Source organism: Alosa alosa, chromosome 8, assembly GCF_017589495.1.
Source record: "Alosa alosa isolate M-15738 ecotype Scorff River chromosome 8, AALO_Geno_1.1, whole genome shotgun sequence".
NCBI classification, from domain to species: Eukaryota; Metazoa; Chordata; class Actinopteri; order Clupeiformes; family Clupeidae; genus Alosa; species Alosa alosa.
Window position 1 is genome coordinate 32,900,835 of NC_063196.1, and position 16,504 is coordinate 32,917,338.

The following is a 16,504-nucleotide window of genomic DNA, read 5'->3' on the forward strand; positions in this document are numbered from 1 at the left end:
TCCGGTTCTGCTCTCTCCTGGTTTGAATCCTACCTCACAGGATGCTTTGCTTAGCTGTAATAGCTTGGTCAGCTATCTGCACCTCACTATCTCACCACAGGGGTCCTCCAGGGCTCAGTGCTGGGCCCCCTTCTTTTTGCTATCGACACCACCTCCTTGGGACAGATTATCCGTTCGCATGGCTTCTCATACCACTGCTATGCAGACGACACACAGCTCTATCTGTTCTTTCCACCTGATGACCCCTCGGTTTCAGCACGGATCTCGGATTGCCTCTCAGACATAGCTACATGGATGAAGGCACACCACCTCCAGCTGAACCTCTCAAAGACTGAACTGCTGGTCCTCCCAGCTAAACCTACCATACACCACAACATCAACATCAAATTTGACTCCCTGTCTGTTTCACCTACCAGGACTGCAAGAAATCTAGGAGTTGTGCTCGACAACCAACTAACCTTCTCAGATCATGTTGCCTCAGTCTCCCGGTCATGCCGTTTTGCACTCTACAACATAAGGAAAATCAGGACTTCCTTGACTCAGGATGCTACTCAACTTCTGGTTCAGGCAATAGTGATCTCAAGACTTGACTACTGCAACGCCCTCCTGACAGGTCTCCCAGCCTGCACAGTGAAACCCCTTCAGATGATTCAGAACGCGGTGGTGCGCCTGGTCTACATCCAACCCAAAAGGGCATATGTTACCCCACTGCTCATCCAGCTACACTGGCTACCTATGGCGGCCCGCATCAAATTCAAGGCTCTAACCCTTGCCTACAAAGTAGTCTCCGGTTCTGCTCCCGCCTACTTGAATGCCCTCATACAGACATACGCTACCTCCAGACCGCTGCGCTCCTCAAACGAACGACGTCTAGCTCTACCACCGGTAGCTCAGGCCAATCCAAACTTTTCTCATCTGTTGTTCCTTGTTGGTGGAACACACTGCCAGTTCCTACAAGGGCAGGGACATCCCTCTCCATTTTCAAAAAACTCCTGAAGACCCAGCTCTTTAGAGAACATCTCCTCATAGCACCACTTACAACAAGTCTTGTTGATACCAGCACTTACCAGCCGCCTTGAACTGACACTCAACTGTTAAAAACAGCAGATGCACTTATTCTTACTGTACTCTACCGTTTTTTTTTTATTATTGTCCTAAAATTGTTAAGAATGGCTTTAAAACTTAATCTGTTACCATGTTGTTAGTCGCTTTGGTTAAAAATGCGTCAGCCAAATGTAATGTAATGTGTGTGTGTGTGTGTGTGTGTGTGTGTGTGCCCCCGTGCGCAGGTGTGTGGGTGTGCATGGTACTCAGCAGAGCCATAGAGAGAAAGAGTTGCGACACTCTTTGATGTCACCGCCAGTGCAGTCACGCGGGTTCGTGTAAACCGCTATAGTTCCAAAACATACGCTGGCTGTCATGTTCTTCTATGGGACAGACAGCAGCGATTCGCAAGTATTTAACGGTAAATATATATATAAACATACACCCTACTACTTTTTCAGCTGTTATTGCATGATTACATATTTGTTAATGTCAGTTTTGCCTTTTGAGAGGCAGGGTGACAAACGAAAAAAGCTGTATATTACTTAGATACGCTTTTACATTTTTGGAGGGAAAAGCTTATGTTCATGTTCGCATGGACAGAAGTACAGGCTAGAAACGGCTCTAACTTAAGTTTTTCTTTTCCATATCATTCATGTGATGACAGATGTCTCATGATTTTCATTTTATCGCTAACTGGGCTGTATTATTGATTACCGTGATTTTGCTTATAAATTCCGATTCAGCCATTAGCTTACCTTCGTATGGCGTCTGCCGTGGTCCATTCAGCATTTGCCTAGCAGCTAGCTCACTTCTGATAAGTGGTCACCCCCAGACCACAACGTGAAACATGATCATGTTAAGACTAAAAACATATTTTTAAGATTAAGCCATTCACATATTATCAAAAGCATTATGCTTATATGTTTGGGTCTATAGGTAAGTGCAGAGCTATTAAGATTTTTCTCTGCTCTGGGTTAATGCACAGAGTAAGAGTAAGGTTAGCTGCAGAGAGAGTGATAGAGAACAGTGACAGGCTTACACTCCCATTGGACTCCGTTGTACTTTTTGAGAAAGAACAGTCCATTCAGCATTTACACCCACTTCTTCTGATGAGGCAGGAGTTGACCACACAACCATGATAATTTTAATACTAAGCCATGCACAAAGAATCAAATATATTAAAGAATAACAACTCATTAAGCTTGGATAAATGAATCAAATATTGTTTAATAAAAAATACTGAGTGAGACAACAAGATGTGTGTGTGTGTGTATCTAACTGGAAAAACAAGAACAAAGTGAAGGAACAGGGAGGAATATTATAAGTGATTAATACATAAAAAGAAATCCTCCACATACATCAGGCTTCAGAATGCATCAGGGCTGAAAGGAAGGACAACATTCATAATAAAGGTACCTGGCATAAGATAAAATGAACAGTGTGGAACAAAAAATGTGAACAAGCATGAACAAGGAACAAGCATGAATAATATCAACAAACATACGTAGGCCACAACAACGATACTGGTGGTCCAGCAAGTTCTGTTGAGACAGGGGCACAAATATATTCTAACAAGCCAGTTCACTCAGGACTGCCTAGAAAATACTTTCTCTTGCATACATCAGACTCACACCTGTGGAGTTCCACTATTCACTATGGCCAGTCACTGTAGGGCAGTTCCTCTCGACAACGCATACTAACATCCTCTTCATCTGTGTCCAGGACACTAAAAAGCAGATAAAGCGAAATAGGGCGATAATAGATTCAACAATGGACACAGCAGGTAACACTATATATAGGGCAAACCATTCACAACATATTATAACGTCATAAATATACTATACTTTTACCACACTTATAATAGCCCTGAGCAAATTCAAAAGTGGTTGAGGAGAGAGAGGAGGGAGGATCCTTGTTTGGTTATGAACTCTGACCTCTGACCTATTCTCAAAAGTCAGAGGGCAGGTGGTTGAGGACAAGTTGTCACCCGCCTCTGTGATGTTCAATGGTGTCGTGGGTTCATTGGTTACAACTATCATTTTGTAAATCAGTGGTCATACCATGGTTGGCTGTGCAGCATTTGATGCACCAATCGGTCCGAAAGGTTACCGCATGTATGGCTTCCCAAGGACAAAGATCGTGATGAAAAATATGGATGACAATGGTCAGCCCGCGAAAACCTGCAAATGACCGGGACCAGCAACAGAAACAAATTAGTCACACTACTGTCTGAGTAATAAACATTTTAAAGCTCATTATGGCTTATGATAATTTTTTGTGTAAAATAATTTGTATTCTTACATGCAATCCAACAGCCCTTTCAAGGGTGTAATTAAACAAACCTTATTTCTACTAGCATCAGATACACAGTACTCAGCTGACTAGCTAACACCGCCAGGTTCAGCAGATACAACCTAAAAAAAAAACGTCCTTAATCAACCTTAATGATCCTAGTAATCTAACATCAATAATTTACCAAATAAAATATGTCAGAGATTCACTACTTAACTTCGTAATTTTTGGTGTAGCGATACCTTCTTCACAGTTCGCAAAATCGAGATAACTCAGTAGCAGGCAATGACTGAAAATCGGTTGTCTACCAAGTTAAGAAAATATATATAAATTGCACTGTGCACATACAAATAAATATAAGCATATGCACCATAAAGGGCCTATTTATATAATATACAGAGTTGACAATTCAAAAGAGGTAGCTATTTAATGAATTTACGCCTGGATATAACGTTAACGCTACCTTAACAGAGGGCTAAGTCAAGCTAACAAACTAGCAGGCAATCAAAACATATATATAATTACGCTGTGTGTACATACAAATAAAGATCAGTATATGCATCATAAAGGGCCTCTGATAAAATATAAACAGTTGACAATTCAAAACAGGTAGCTATTTAATCAATTTACCCCTGGATATAACGCTACCTTCACAGAAGGCAAGTCAAGCTAACAAACTAGCAGGCAATCGGTCGTCTACCAAGATAAAAAAAATATATATATAATTACGCTGTGTACATACAACAAAAGATCAGTATATGCATCATAAAGGGCCTATGATACAATATAGACAGTTGACAATTCAAAACAGGTAGCTATTTAATCAACTTTACCTCAGAAGTTACTCGACAGTCAGCAATGGAAGTGAATGATGTCCAACGCCATAGAATGGCTTTTGAACTTCGCCGAGGCTGCATACCCCGAAGTAGGCGGCAAAAAAAAAGCATAAAAACGGAGTCCAATGGGACTGTCGCAACTCTTTCTCTCTATGGCTCTGGTACTCAGGAATCGTGTGTTTGTGACCGGGAGGGGATTTCCCCAGAATTCTAATGTGTAGTTACAGGAAGTGGAATTGACACATTTCTGAAAATGAAAGATGTTTTTGTGAAGTTTTGTTTGATGTTTAAACTCAATGTTCTATTTTATTGTGCGCTCTGTGAAAAGGAACCAGAGGTGCGTATACATCTTTGACTTGCTTCATTCCCTTCATGATGTCACATTCAACGTGTCATGCCATACGAATGCCATAACATCTTTTCAAGGGAGATGAAATGTGTGTGATCTTTGTATTTCTTCCTAGATTCCCAGATTTAAAGGCCAATCTGGAGTTTCACTTGAAGAGTCAGACACACAGGTACACACACACACACACACACACACACACACACACACACACACACACACACGCGCTTCTATTTACCTTTTTGTACAGACGTGTAGCATACACACAAACATGCAGAGTTGCCAGCTGTACCAGAAAACACATTCTGTCTGTGCTACCTCTAATGCAAACATACTCATGTTCATGAGCGTAATATGATTGGTTGGAGTTGAATTGGAATTAGAGTTGAAATATGCAGTGTTGTGATTGGTTGATTGAGATGGTGGTGTGATTTGCAGATTTCAGAGGTCAAAGGTCACGTGGGTGGAGCTGGAGCGGGCGACGGCAGCAGTGGAGCCTCACTGAGGAAGGCGATGATGGCGGAGGAAGAGGAGGACGAAGGAGACTCGTTCTTTGACGACCCGCTGCCCAAACCCCAGAAGACCTACGGCTCGTGAGGATCACACACACACACACACACACACACACACACACACACACACACACACACACCCCCCCAGAAGACCTACGGCTTGTGAGGATAACACACACACAAACACACACACACACACACACACACACCCCAAAAGACCTACGGCTCAGCAGTGTTTCTTAACTGGTGGGTCGCGGTACCGTTCTGGGTGGTTCATGGAGCTTGTGGGTTAAAAACATAATATGGATTTACTTAAATTGAGGACAAAATGGGACCGAAACCCCAGTGTGTGGGCTGCAGTGAATGGCTGGCACGACAGCATGAAACCATTAAAACTAAAATGCCACAAGGAAACTAACTGTCGAGTACTTTGAAAGGTGACATCAGGAGTTGAAGACTTCACAAATGTAATGCGGTGTTTTGAGTGTGGAAACATTGGTCATGTAAAGCTGAGCTGCCCCTCGAAATCAGGAACACAGCAAGGAGCAGGAGTCGCCCCAGAAGGGAAAAGGCATACAGGAAGTGTTGTGTCGGGTGGGGAGCATGTTTGTGCGGAGAACCTTGATCAAAATGAGCAGGGTCAGGCGGCAAGCACTGCAGAGGTCGTTTTGGATGACGCTGCGGACGCGTCTGATATGCATAATGTTAATAGTGAGGTGACTACTAAGAGAATGTACCAAATAATACTGATGAAAGTGTGAATGCCACGGATGACGGGACGCTGGAAACAGAGCAGATGAGAGTGTCTGAGGGAAATAGAAGCGTTAAGTTCAGGGGTAGCATGCACTAGCGCAGAGCATGGTGAAGGGGGTGTGTCTCCTGCACCTGAAGAGGTGAGGGTGCCACAGTCAGAGGAGGTCATGGATGAGGAGGACTCTATATCTGTGGGGTCGGATGTAGGTGTTATAGATCTCTCACAATTGAGTGTGGAGCAGCTTTATTCTTTGGATGAAATAAAAACGTTTTTGGATGACACATATGGCAGGCAGGTTGATATTAAGTATTTTTTTCCAGATGTTGAGAAGTTTGAGAAGTCTGTGGTTTATTGGAAAAGGAAGGTGGGTTTGAATGAGTTAAATAAGAGGAAGCGGTATCGTTTAAAGAAGATTGTAACAAAGGTGCGTAAAGATCGGGCTGCAGGGAAGGCCTTTTAAGGACTAATTATGGAACTCTCACCGGGGTTGTTCTTTTTGGTGTTTCTCTTCCTTTTCTTTTCAAGTCTTCTTTCCTTTTTCTTTATGGAGCTTTTGAGGGTAGGATCTTTGAACATTAATGGAGGGAGGGATAGGGGCAGGAGGGCCTCAATTGCTGAGTTTATTAACCTCAAGAAGGTTGATATTATCTTTTTACAAGAGACACATACTGATATTGATAATGAAGTAGGATGGAGGAGGTGGTGGGAGGGGGAGTGTATATTGAGTCATGGGACTAATATGAGTGCAGGGGTAGCTGTCCTTTTCTCCAAACATTTAAATGTAAAGTTAATAGCGTCTGAGGAGGTTGAAAAGGGAAGGGCTGTTCTTGTTAAGGCAGAGGTTAAGGGGCAATTATTTATTTTTGTTAATGTTTATGCACATAACAATGGCTCTGACCGGGTTCAGCTTTTTGAGAGGCTCAGCGATGTCCTGAAACGGAATGATGATGATGCTTGTATAATAATGGGGGGGGACTGGAATTGCACTACTAACTCTGCACTAGATAGGAGTGGGGAGAAGCCTCACTTTGGGTCTGCTAATTCCTGCTTAATATAATAAGGGAGCTTGATTTTATAGATGTATGGAGGACTAGGAATATATCAACTAAACATTGCACATGGGTAAGGGTGGTGGACTCTAAAGTCAGCGGGGCTAGGCTGGATAGAGTTTATGTAAGCAAAGCATATAATAATAAAATTACTAATGCTTTAATCTTTCCAAGTGGGTTCTCTGATCATCATTTGGTGACTATTGATTTTGTTTGAGGACACAATCACGCACAAAATATTATTGGCACTTTAATGTTAAGTTGTTGCAAGATAGGTCTTTTTGCGACATGTTTGCAGAGTTCTGGGCAAGTTGGAGGTTAAGGAAGATGGCTTTCAGAGATCTGGCACAATGGTGGGAGGTGGGGAAGGCTCAGATTAGGGGTTTCTGTCAAGACTTCACTTACAACACCACATCTATAGCAAAAGAAGCATTAAACAGTTGGAGGATGAAATCATTAATATAGAAAAGGAGTTGGGGGAAAACAGTATGGGTTAATGAGTTACATAATAAGGCAGGGGAGCTAAGAGCATTGCTACAGGAGAGAGGCCTTAATGGGGCATTAATTAGAGCCAGGTTTGCTGCAATCAATGATATGGATGCTCCCACTAAGTATTTTTTAATTTAGAGCATAAGGTTGCGTAGCAGAGTCAGATGTGTTACTTACGTAAGAGTGATGGGACACTAACGCATGATTCTGTGGAGATGAGGAGGATGGCAATGGATTTTTACGCTGATCTGTATGGAGCTTCTGAGTGCGATCCTGAATGCTTGGGGCAATTGCTGGAGGGCCTTCCAATGCTGGGGGCGGATGACAGGGGAGCGCTGGACAGGGATATCAGCCTACAAGAGTTGTCTGAGGCTGTCCAGCAGCTTTCCAAGGGGCGTTCACCTGGTATTGATGGCCTGCCAGCGGAATTCTATCAGTGCTTTTGGGGACTGTTAGGCAAGGACTTTTTGGAGATGCTGCAGGAGTGCCTTAGGAGGAGAGAGCTGCCGGTTAGCTGCAGGAGAGCAGTTCTAGCCCTACTCCCTAAAAAGGGGGACCTTGGACTACTGAGGAACTGGAGACCCTTATCTTTGATGTGCTTGGACTACAAGATATTGTCAAAAGTCTTGGCCAATAGACTCAAAGGTTTTTTGGATATTTTAATAGCAAAGGACCAGACGTACTGTATACCAGGTAGGACTATCATGGACAATTTGTTTTAATGAGAGATATGATTGATGTCTCAATAGAGAATAATCTTAATCTTGGGTTTTATCAATCGATCAAGAAAGCATTTGATCAGGTGGGCCATGAGTACCTTTTCAATGTGTTGGAGGCTTTTGGGTTTGGGGGAAGATTTGTTTCTTTTTTAAAGCTGCTGTACAAAAGAGCATCAGTAATGCTTAAAGTAGGAGGTGGGCTCAGTCATCCAGTCCTGGTTAAAAGGGGGATACGCCAGGGCTGCCCTCTCTCAGGGCAGCTGTACAGTCTTGCAATAGAGCCATTGCTGTGTCTTTAAGGAAAAGGTTAAAGGGTGCTTCTGTACCTGGATTGGGATTGTCTTGCTCTATTTCTGCATATGCTGATGATCTGACTGTTTTTATTTCAGGAGAGGATGACGTTTCAGCATTATCTGGGGCTCTTGATGTGTATGGGAGGGCCTCATCAGCAAGGGTCAACTGGGGCAAAAGTGAGGGGTTTATTGTGGGTGGGTGGGCAGGAGAGGGGCCACCTTCACTACCAGGGGGGTGGTGTTCAGTGGGGCAGATGGGTTTGAGTTTCTGGGAGTGTTTCTGGGAAGGTAGGAGTATAGACTCAAAAATTGGGAGGGATTGCCGGAGAAGGTGGCTGCCAAGTTGTCTAAATGGAATTGGCTATTACCTGAGCTATCCTACAGGGGTAGGGTCCTGGTCACTAATAACCTGGCTGCCTCCACGTTATGGCACAAGCTCGCTGTGCTGCAGCCCCCAGACCAGATGGTTAAGGAGGTGCAGAGGAAATTGGTGCACTTGTTCTGGTCAGGGCAGCATTGGGTTCCTGCCCCAGTGCTGTATCTTCCCACTTCGGAAGGGGGTCAAGGGCTTGTGGACATACGAAGGGGGTCAAGGGCTTGTGGACATACGAAGGGGGTCAAGGGCTTGTGGACATACGAAGCCGGATTTGCGCGTTCCGGTTGCTGACTGCTCAGAAGGTGCTCTATGGGACAGATCTGGCCTGGGCAGCAGTGGCCTGTTGTCTTCTGAGGAAGGCAACGCCAATGGGTTTTGACCGTCAGCTCTTCCTTTTGGATCTGAATGGGCTGGATTTCACAAGACTGTCTCCCTTTTATGTGTCAGTTTTAAGAGCATGGCAGACTCTGAAGAAAGCGGATTGCATCACAAGTGGGGGAGTGGATCATGGGGGAACCTTTGTTCCACAATCCTTTTCTGAGGACAAAGATCTTGTCTACAGAGACTGTGAAGAGCTGCCTAGTGAGAGCTGGGCTCACGGTTTTGGCCCATCTACGGGATGAGAGCGGCTGGAGAGCAGCAGCCTCACTGCAGCGTGACACTGGCATTCGGTCCCTAAGAATCCTGGTGAGGATGCTGGAGGAACTAACCATGACAGTCACCAGCAGGTTGGGAGGTGTGGTATCGCTGTCCCTCAGTGTTGGTCTCGACGTCCATTTCTCACGCTTTGGATGATGAGGGGGGCGGTGTAGCTTCCCATGGGGAGTTGGATGCTAGGCCCTTTCAAGAGCTCGATAGAAAAACTTTGTACTTGGTGTATGTGAGAGCGTATTACCAGGCTGCACTGGGTGGTGCTAGGGCGTGGAGGTGGCCAGAAGTGTTTGGGGCAGGATTTATACCTGCTTGGAGGTCTTTTTACAAGCCTCCAATGTCAGCTTGTCTGGCCGATCTACAATGGAGGCTCAGTCCACGGGGCTATAGCTACAAACAGACATGTGGCACACCTGAATCCGGCAACTGGGAGGGGGTGTCCCTTTTGTGGGTTGGATGAGACAGTTGAGCACCTTTTTCTTTTCTGTGTAAGACTGGGGGAGCTCTTTGAGCTCCTGAGTGCCTGGGTAGCGAAGGTAGGAGTAGTGTTTTCTTTTCAATTCTTCATTGAAGGGGTTGTATACAAGGCCAAAAGGAAAAGGGAAGTGTGTTTTGTCAATTTCTTGTTGGGTGCAGCAAAAATGGCAATTTGGTTGTCAAGGAAGTACAAGATGGCGGGCGAAGTTTCAACCAATCCTGTGGAGATTTTTTAGGGGGGGGGGGGAGAATCAAGTCTGAATATGCTTTTTACAGGATGGTTGATGACATTGAGAGATTTCTGGTGGTATGGGGGTGGGGGTTGCTGTGTGAGGGTGGGGGGGAATGGGCAGGTTGTTTTCAACATATGAATCTGCTCTGCGAGCCCTGTGATGTTTCTTTTTAACTTGTAACTTGTATGTGTTTTTAACATGATTTTATTGTGTAGTGGTTAAACACCTGATATTGTTTTAATAAAGGAGTGTTAAGCCTCTTCTCTCCTCTCCTCTCCTCTCCTCTCCTCTTCTCTTCTCTCCTCTCCTCTCCTCTCCTCCTCTCCTCTTTTCTCCCTCTCTCCTCTCCTCCTCTCCTCTCCTCTTTTCTCCCTCTCTCCTCTCCTCCTCTCCTCTCCTCACTGCAGTCGACTCTCCTCTGTGGACCGGAGTGGGTCTGAGAGAAGCACCAGCCACATAGAGTGAGTAGTGTGTGTGTGTGTGTGTGTGTGTGTGTGAGTAGTGTGTGTGAGTAGTGTGCATATATGTGTGTGTGTGCCTGTGCCTGTGCCTGTGTGTGTGTGCTTGTGTGTGTGTGTGTGCCTGTGCCTGTGTGTGTGTGCTTGTGTGTGTGTGTGTGCCTGTGTGTGTGTGTGTGCCTGTGCGTGCGACTGATTGAGTATTGTGTGTACACAAATTCAATACATAAATATATAAGATAAACAAAACAATGTTGATTAAATAATAAGAAGAAAATGAAATAATAATTAAAATAATAATAATAAATTGAGACTAGGATTAGATTTCTGTTCTTTGTCCATTATGTGTTATCTCTCAGTTTGTGGCACTTAAACACAAACTGTGCTGCAAGCTGTAGGGATTGTTCTTCCTCACCTAGGAGGGTTTTCATTTTTGAATTCTTGTTTAGACCTTTAAATTGTGGGGGTTTTTCTAGAAATTTAGGGTAAAAACAAATTCTCAGTAGAGTATATTTGGTGCACCTCAGAAGGAAGTGTTTCATCCTCAACCTCCATGAGGTCACAGTGGGAGAAAATTCTTTGGTGTCTCTCTTGCCAGTATCTTTTATGCCGTCCAGTTTCAATTTGAATTTATGTTAGGTAACGACTTTGCGGTTGTTTTAATTTAATCAGATCATATTCTAGTTCGTATTTTCCATTTAATCTAAGGTAACAATTCATTTTATTTTATTATGTTCGGTGTCTTCTAGTCTTTGGAAAATGAAGGCATTTTTATTGTTATTATGGATTTATTTTAGTAGTATTGGTGTCGTATCACTAATGTCATTGTTGTTTATAATCAAATCTCTCTCCCTCTCTCTCTTCCTGTTCCTCTCTCTCCTCTCCCCCTCTCCCCCCTCTCTCTCTCTCTCTCTCTCACTCTCTCTCTCTCTCTCTCTCTCTCTCTCTCTCTCTCTCTCTCTCTCTTCCTGTTCCTCCACCTCCAGTAAGCATCGGTCTGGGTCTGAGGGAAGAACACCTTCACAGAAGAATGAAGACAGAAACGGTGAACCATACCGCATGCGCCAGTGTTCTTGTGGGTTTGGTCACAAGCGACCTTGATGCGCCATATTTTAATCAACCCGACCGCCTTTCGGACCGCCAATATTAATTAGGACAAAATTATATCCGACCCGCTTATTTACAAAATGTGTGCTTTTGGTTATAGCCTGCATGCAGTGTGACAGTAGGCCATTTCTGTAAAACAAACTAATTAATTTGCGAAACTTTATGCAGTAAAACTACACACAGTAGGCATGCAGGACATAATGTTTTAGCGAGGGAGAGAGAATGATGAAGAAGCGCAAAACGCATACACGCGAACCACCAAGGATTCGAACACTAGGATAAGATTTGAAGGCCATGGACATACATCTTTCTTTTGAAAACAAAATGGTGAGGCAAGGTAGGCAAGAGAGATACATTGCTGGTCAAAGCGTTAAGCGTAAAGAACTGGTTTATAATGCTGAATGAAGCTCAAAGCTTTACTAAAGCACATCCACTGTTTAAAGTCACAAACACAACAAACTAAGGTAACTTGTATGCATGCACGAACCTATACATACCGGTAGATATGGCTGTGTAGTCTGTGCCATAACATTTATTCCTGCAGGCTGCCACGTTTTGGCTGTCATGCTTTTAAATGGCCCATAGAAGTAGGCCTAGACCATAACTTGTACTACTGTCATCTTCTTTAAGAACTTTTCCCAATATTTCCCATATCGCTTTTCCTGAAGGGATGTTTTATTATTTTAACTCACGCCTTGCTTCTTTACTGTTGACTTTACTGTATTGATGCTTTACTGTATTGATGCTAGCCTTCTTGTGATATTTGAAGTAGGCCTATTTGTAGAAAATATATATTTAATTAATTTTAACTGACCCGCCCGCAAATGACCCGAATATCATTAAATTATTTTGTGTATGACTCATAAACAGCGGACGTCAGCAATTCGGGCAGACCGGCGCAACACTGGCCTTACTTGCACACACACACACACACACACACACACACATACACATGTACACGCACACATACACGCACACATACACGCGCGCACATATGCACATGTACATGCACACATGCGATCGCGTTACACACGACGCGTTACGTACACACGCATATGCGCATGGCACATACATACATACAATACACATACACACACACACACACACACACCTGCATGCGCGTGTTCACATACCGCGTAGCGCCGCGTTCACACACACACACACACACACACACACATACACATACACGCAAATACTCACACATACGCACATACATACACACACGCACATACACACACGCACGCACACACATACACACACATACACACATTCTCTTTTGAAGGTGACTTTCATTCATTGAAGTAAACATGCTGTTATCTTTCCCCCACAGATGAGGAAGCGAACTATGATGACGACTTCAACAGGTATGTGTGTGTGCGCTTTATTACACTTGCCACCCACTTTTGCATACACACATATCTGATGTTTCCTTTAACTTTGGATAATTACACACTGTTCTGTTTGTGTGCTATGCGTGTGGTGTGTGTGCTATGCGTGTGGTGTGTGTGTTTTACTATGTGTTCCTCTTTTGTATGCTGCGATGTTTAATTTCTTTCTCTGGAGTCCAATGGGTCACCATGGCAACTATAGCCGCCAATGCAGGCATTACAGACTGTCCATAGAAGTCCATATCGACTGACCTTGCAAATTGGATGTCACGTTCATGAACATTTTTTGGACGGATATTACTTGCACAGCTCCCATGGTATTAATGTTAATGATTAGGTTTCAAGTTTTATGGTCTAGTATACTAGCCTGACGTAGTCATACTCAATTCTAGTCAGAATATGAATCTGATACTGCTCCATTGGGACGTAATTATGGGGCGTGTTTCAACCGATACAGGGGGGGAATGCCTCTGCACTCAATTGGATAGACCTAACCAATCAGAGCAACGAAATAGCTTACCGTGAGGTGAAGGAAGAAAACAAACGAACCATCCTTCTTCTCCACAAATGCCACAAATACATTGTTTTCTGGTCTTTTGTAAAAGTTAGTGCCGTCAATAACTCCTAGCCTACAACACTCATTAGCGAAATCTAAGAGATACGTAGTAGGGTAGGCTATTAGGAAAAAACTGATAGCCTATATCCCCTCCGTTTTTAAAATAATTCTGTTGAACAGTGATATGCTACAAACATGTTAAACAGCTGGGAAAGGCTGTCGCAAATCCCTCGAACAGGTGGTCAATCAGAGATTTCAAGCGAGCGAGGGAACATGTAATGCATAATGCAACAGCTGTTTTCCCTTGATGAAAGTGAAACCACCAGTTTTCCCACATCTCAACTTTGGCCAAAGTTTTCAGAAATAATCGTTTTCAGTGATAAAATCTCATTAAATAATATGCATTTTCCATATGGGGTCTTAAAAGCCATGTATCCTTCTAGCCACAGCGTTTGTGTTTCAAACTTAAGCCTAATCTAAGCGTGCTCAGATGACGTGATAGACCAGGTGCTGTTGCTCACCTGTCCATCATCGTAAAGCCCGATTTGATTGGTCCGCCCGATCGGGCGAGCATACTTGCTCCACAATGCAGCAATGCCAGACCGAACTTCCCGATCTCAAATGTTGTGGGTGGGACTAAGTTCGGAATGGCACCCAGGCTACTAGTATACATGTTTGGCATGGAGAGTTTTCATGTTGTTTAGTACACTCAGGCCATGTTTGGCATGGATAAAACTATGGTTTAATATACTCAGGCCATGTTATTTTGTTTGTTTTGTTTAGTTTGGAGCGATAGCTCTTAGGATTTGTTGCTGTTGGTGTTGTTGTGTTAATCTAATATTCCTTCATTTGTTATGATTTGGTCTGACCTGATATTTTGACTTGCTGATATTCGTGTCTTTTTCTTTTATTTGTTCTGCTCTGCGTTCTCTTCCGGTGTGATGTTTTTAAATGGTTCTAATCTGGTGATGTTTCTAAATGGTCCTAATCTGGTGATGTTTCTAAATGGTTCTAATCTGGTGATGTTTTTAAATGGTCCTAATCTGGTGATGTTTTTAAATGGTTCTAATCTGGTGATGTTTCTAAATGGTTCTAATCTGGTGATGTTTCTAAATGGTCCTAATCTGGTGATGTTTCTAAATGGTTCTAATCTGGTGATGTTTCTAAATGGTCCTAATCTGGTGATGTTTTTAAATGGTTCTAATCTGGTGATGTTTTTAAATGGTCCTAATCTGGTGATGTTTTTAAATGGTTCTAATCTGGTGATGTTTCTAAATGGTTCTAATCTGGTGATGTTTTTAAATGGTTCTAATCTGGTGATGTTTTTAAATGGTTCTAATCTGGTGATGTTTCTAAATGGTCCTAATCTGGTGATGTTTCTAAATGGTTCTAATCTGGTGATGTTTCTAAATGGTTCTAATCTGGTGATGTTTCTAAATGGTGCAATCTGGTGCAATCTGGTGTAATCTGGTGTTTTCCTTGCAGCCATCGCTCAGAGAACTCTCGCAGTGAGATCAGCATTGGAGAGGAGATTGAGGAAGGTTCTCTCGAGGGGCCAGACTTTAGTGAGAAGGTAAGTGTGTGTGTGTGCGCTTGTGTATCTGTATTTTATCTGTGACTATATATGTGTGTGTGTTTGTGCATTGGCGTGTGTGTGTTTGTTAAAGTATGAGTATCAATATGTGTTAGTGGGATTGGTTATGTACAGTGCTGAGTGCAAAGGTTTGTGTGTGCTATCACACACGTAAATGTGACAAGATCAACCTTGCAGGATTATTTGTAGCCTTTGCGATTAGATAATTACAATAACTGTGCAACCCTAGTGTGAATAGACAAATACACACACACACACACACACACACATACACATCAATGTGTCTGTGAGTGTACAAGTTCCTCACTAGTGTAATAGACAAATACACACACACATCAATGTGTCTGTGAGTGTACAAGTTCCTCACTAGTGTAATAGACAAATACACACACATCAATGTGTCTGTGAGTGTACTGGTTCCTCACTAGTGTAATAGACAAATACACACACATCAATGTGTCAACCCTCCTAGGTGAGGAAGAACAATCCCTACAGCTTGCAGCACAGTTTGTGTATAAGAGCCACAAAATGAGACAAAACATAACGGACAAAGAGCAGATATCTCCTCCTAGTCTTCTTCTTCTTCTTCTTCTTCTTCACATCAACGTGTCTGAGTGAGTGTGTTGGTTCCTCACTAGTGTGAATAGACAAATACACACACACATCAATGTGTCTGTGAGTGTGTTGATTCCTCATGGTATCTTTCATTGTTATGTTTTACAAACAAACCAAAAAACTTTCAAAATTGAGTGCCTAGTACAGGACGATGGGGTTTTCTTGCTGGCCCTTTCTTTTCCTGCATGTGCATTTGAAACAGAGAGAAGAGAGGGTAAAAATCGCACAATTAAGCCTAATACTAAGCCTAGCCCATTACAAATACTAAGCCTAGTCTATCACAAGCTAATACTAAGCCTAGCCCATTACACGCTCCTAATACTAAGCCTAGCCCATCACAAGCTCCTAATACTAAGCCTAGCCCATTACACGCTCCTAATACTAAGCCTAGCCTATCACAAGCTAATACTAAGCCTAGCCCATCACAAGCTCCTAATACTAAGCCTAGTCTATCACAAGCTGTGCAATTCTGCACATGGATATTTACAACTCAGAATGTTGCTCTCTAGCAATCTTGACCTCACCCACCTGCAACAGGGGTGGGGTAGTGTAGTGGTTAAGGAACAGGGCTAGCATGCAGTAGCCTGAAAAGTTACGGGTTCAAATCCCGACCTCCACCACTGTCCCCTTGAGCAAGCAAATTGCTTCAATGTAATCCCAATGTAATTCCATATAATTGACATATGTTTGGATAGAAAGTGTCTGCTAAACG

At 43.1% G+C, this 16,504-nt stretch overlaps 1 protein-coding gene across 5 annotated transcripts in view; it reads left to right on the top strand.

Moving 5' to 3' along the window:
- cep43 (centrosomal protein 43) overlaps positions 1–16,504 on the top strand; it is a 37,212-nt gene that overhangs the window by 20,310 nt on the left and 398 nt on the right. For 4 of the 5 annotated variants that reach the window (XM_048250483.1, XM_048250482.1, XM_048250485.1 and 1 more), the window contains 7 exons: positions 4,504–4,512; positions 4,640–4,693; positions 4,960–5,114; positions 10,482–10,535; positions 11,519–11,577; positions 12,970–13,003; positions 15,069–15,156. In XM_048250483.1, coding sequence (XP_048106440.1) covers positions 4,504–4,512; positions 4,640–4,693; positions 4,960–5,114; positions 10,482–10,535; positions 11,519–11,577; positions 12,970–13,003; positions 15,069–15,156 — 453 coding nt within the window. The remainder of the gene's footprint in view (positions 1–4,503; positions 4,513–4,639; positions 4,694–4,959; positions 5,115–10,481; positions 10,536–11,518; positions 11,578–12,969; positions 13,004–15,068; positions 15,157–16,504) is intronic. The other variant, XM_048250484.1, reaches the window with a different exon arrangement.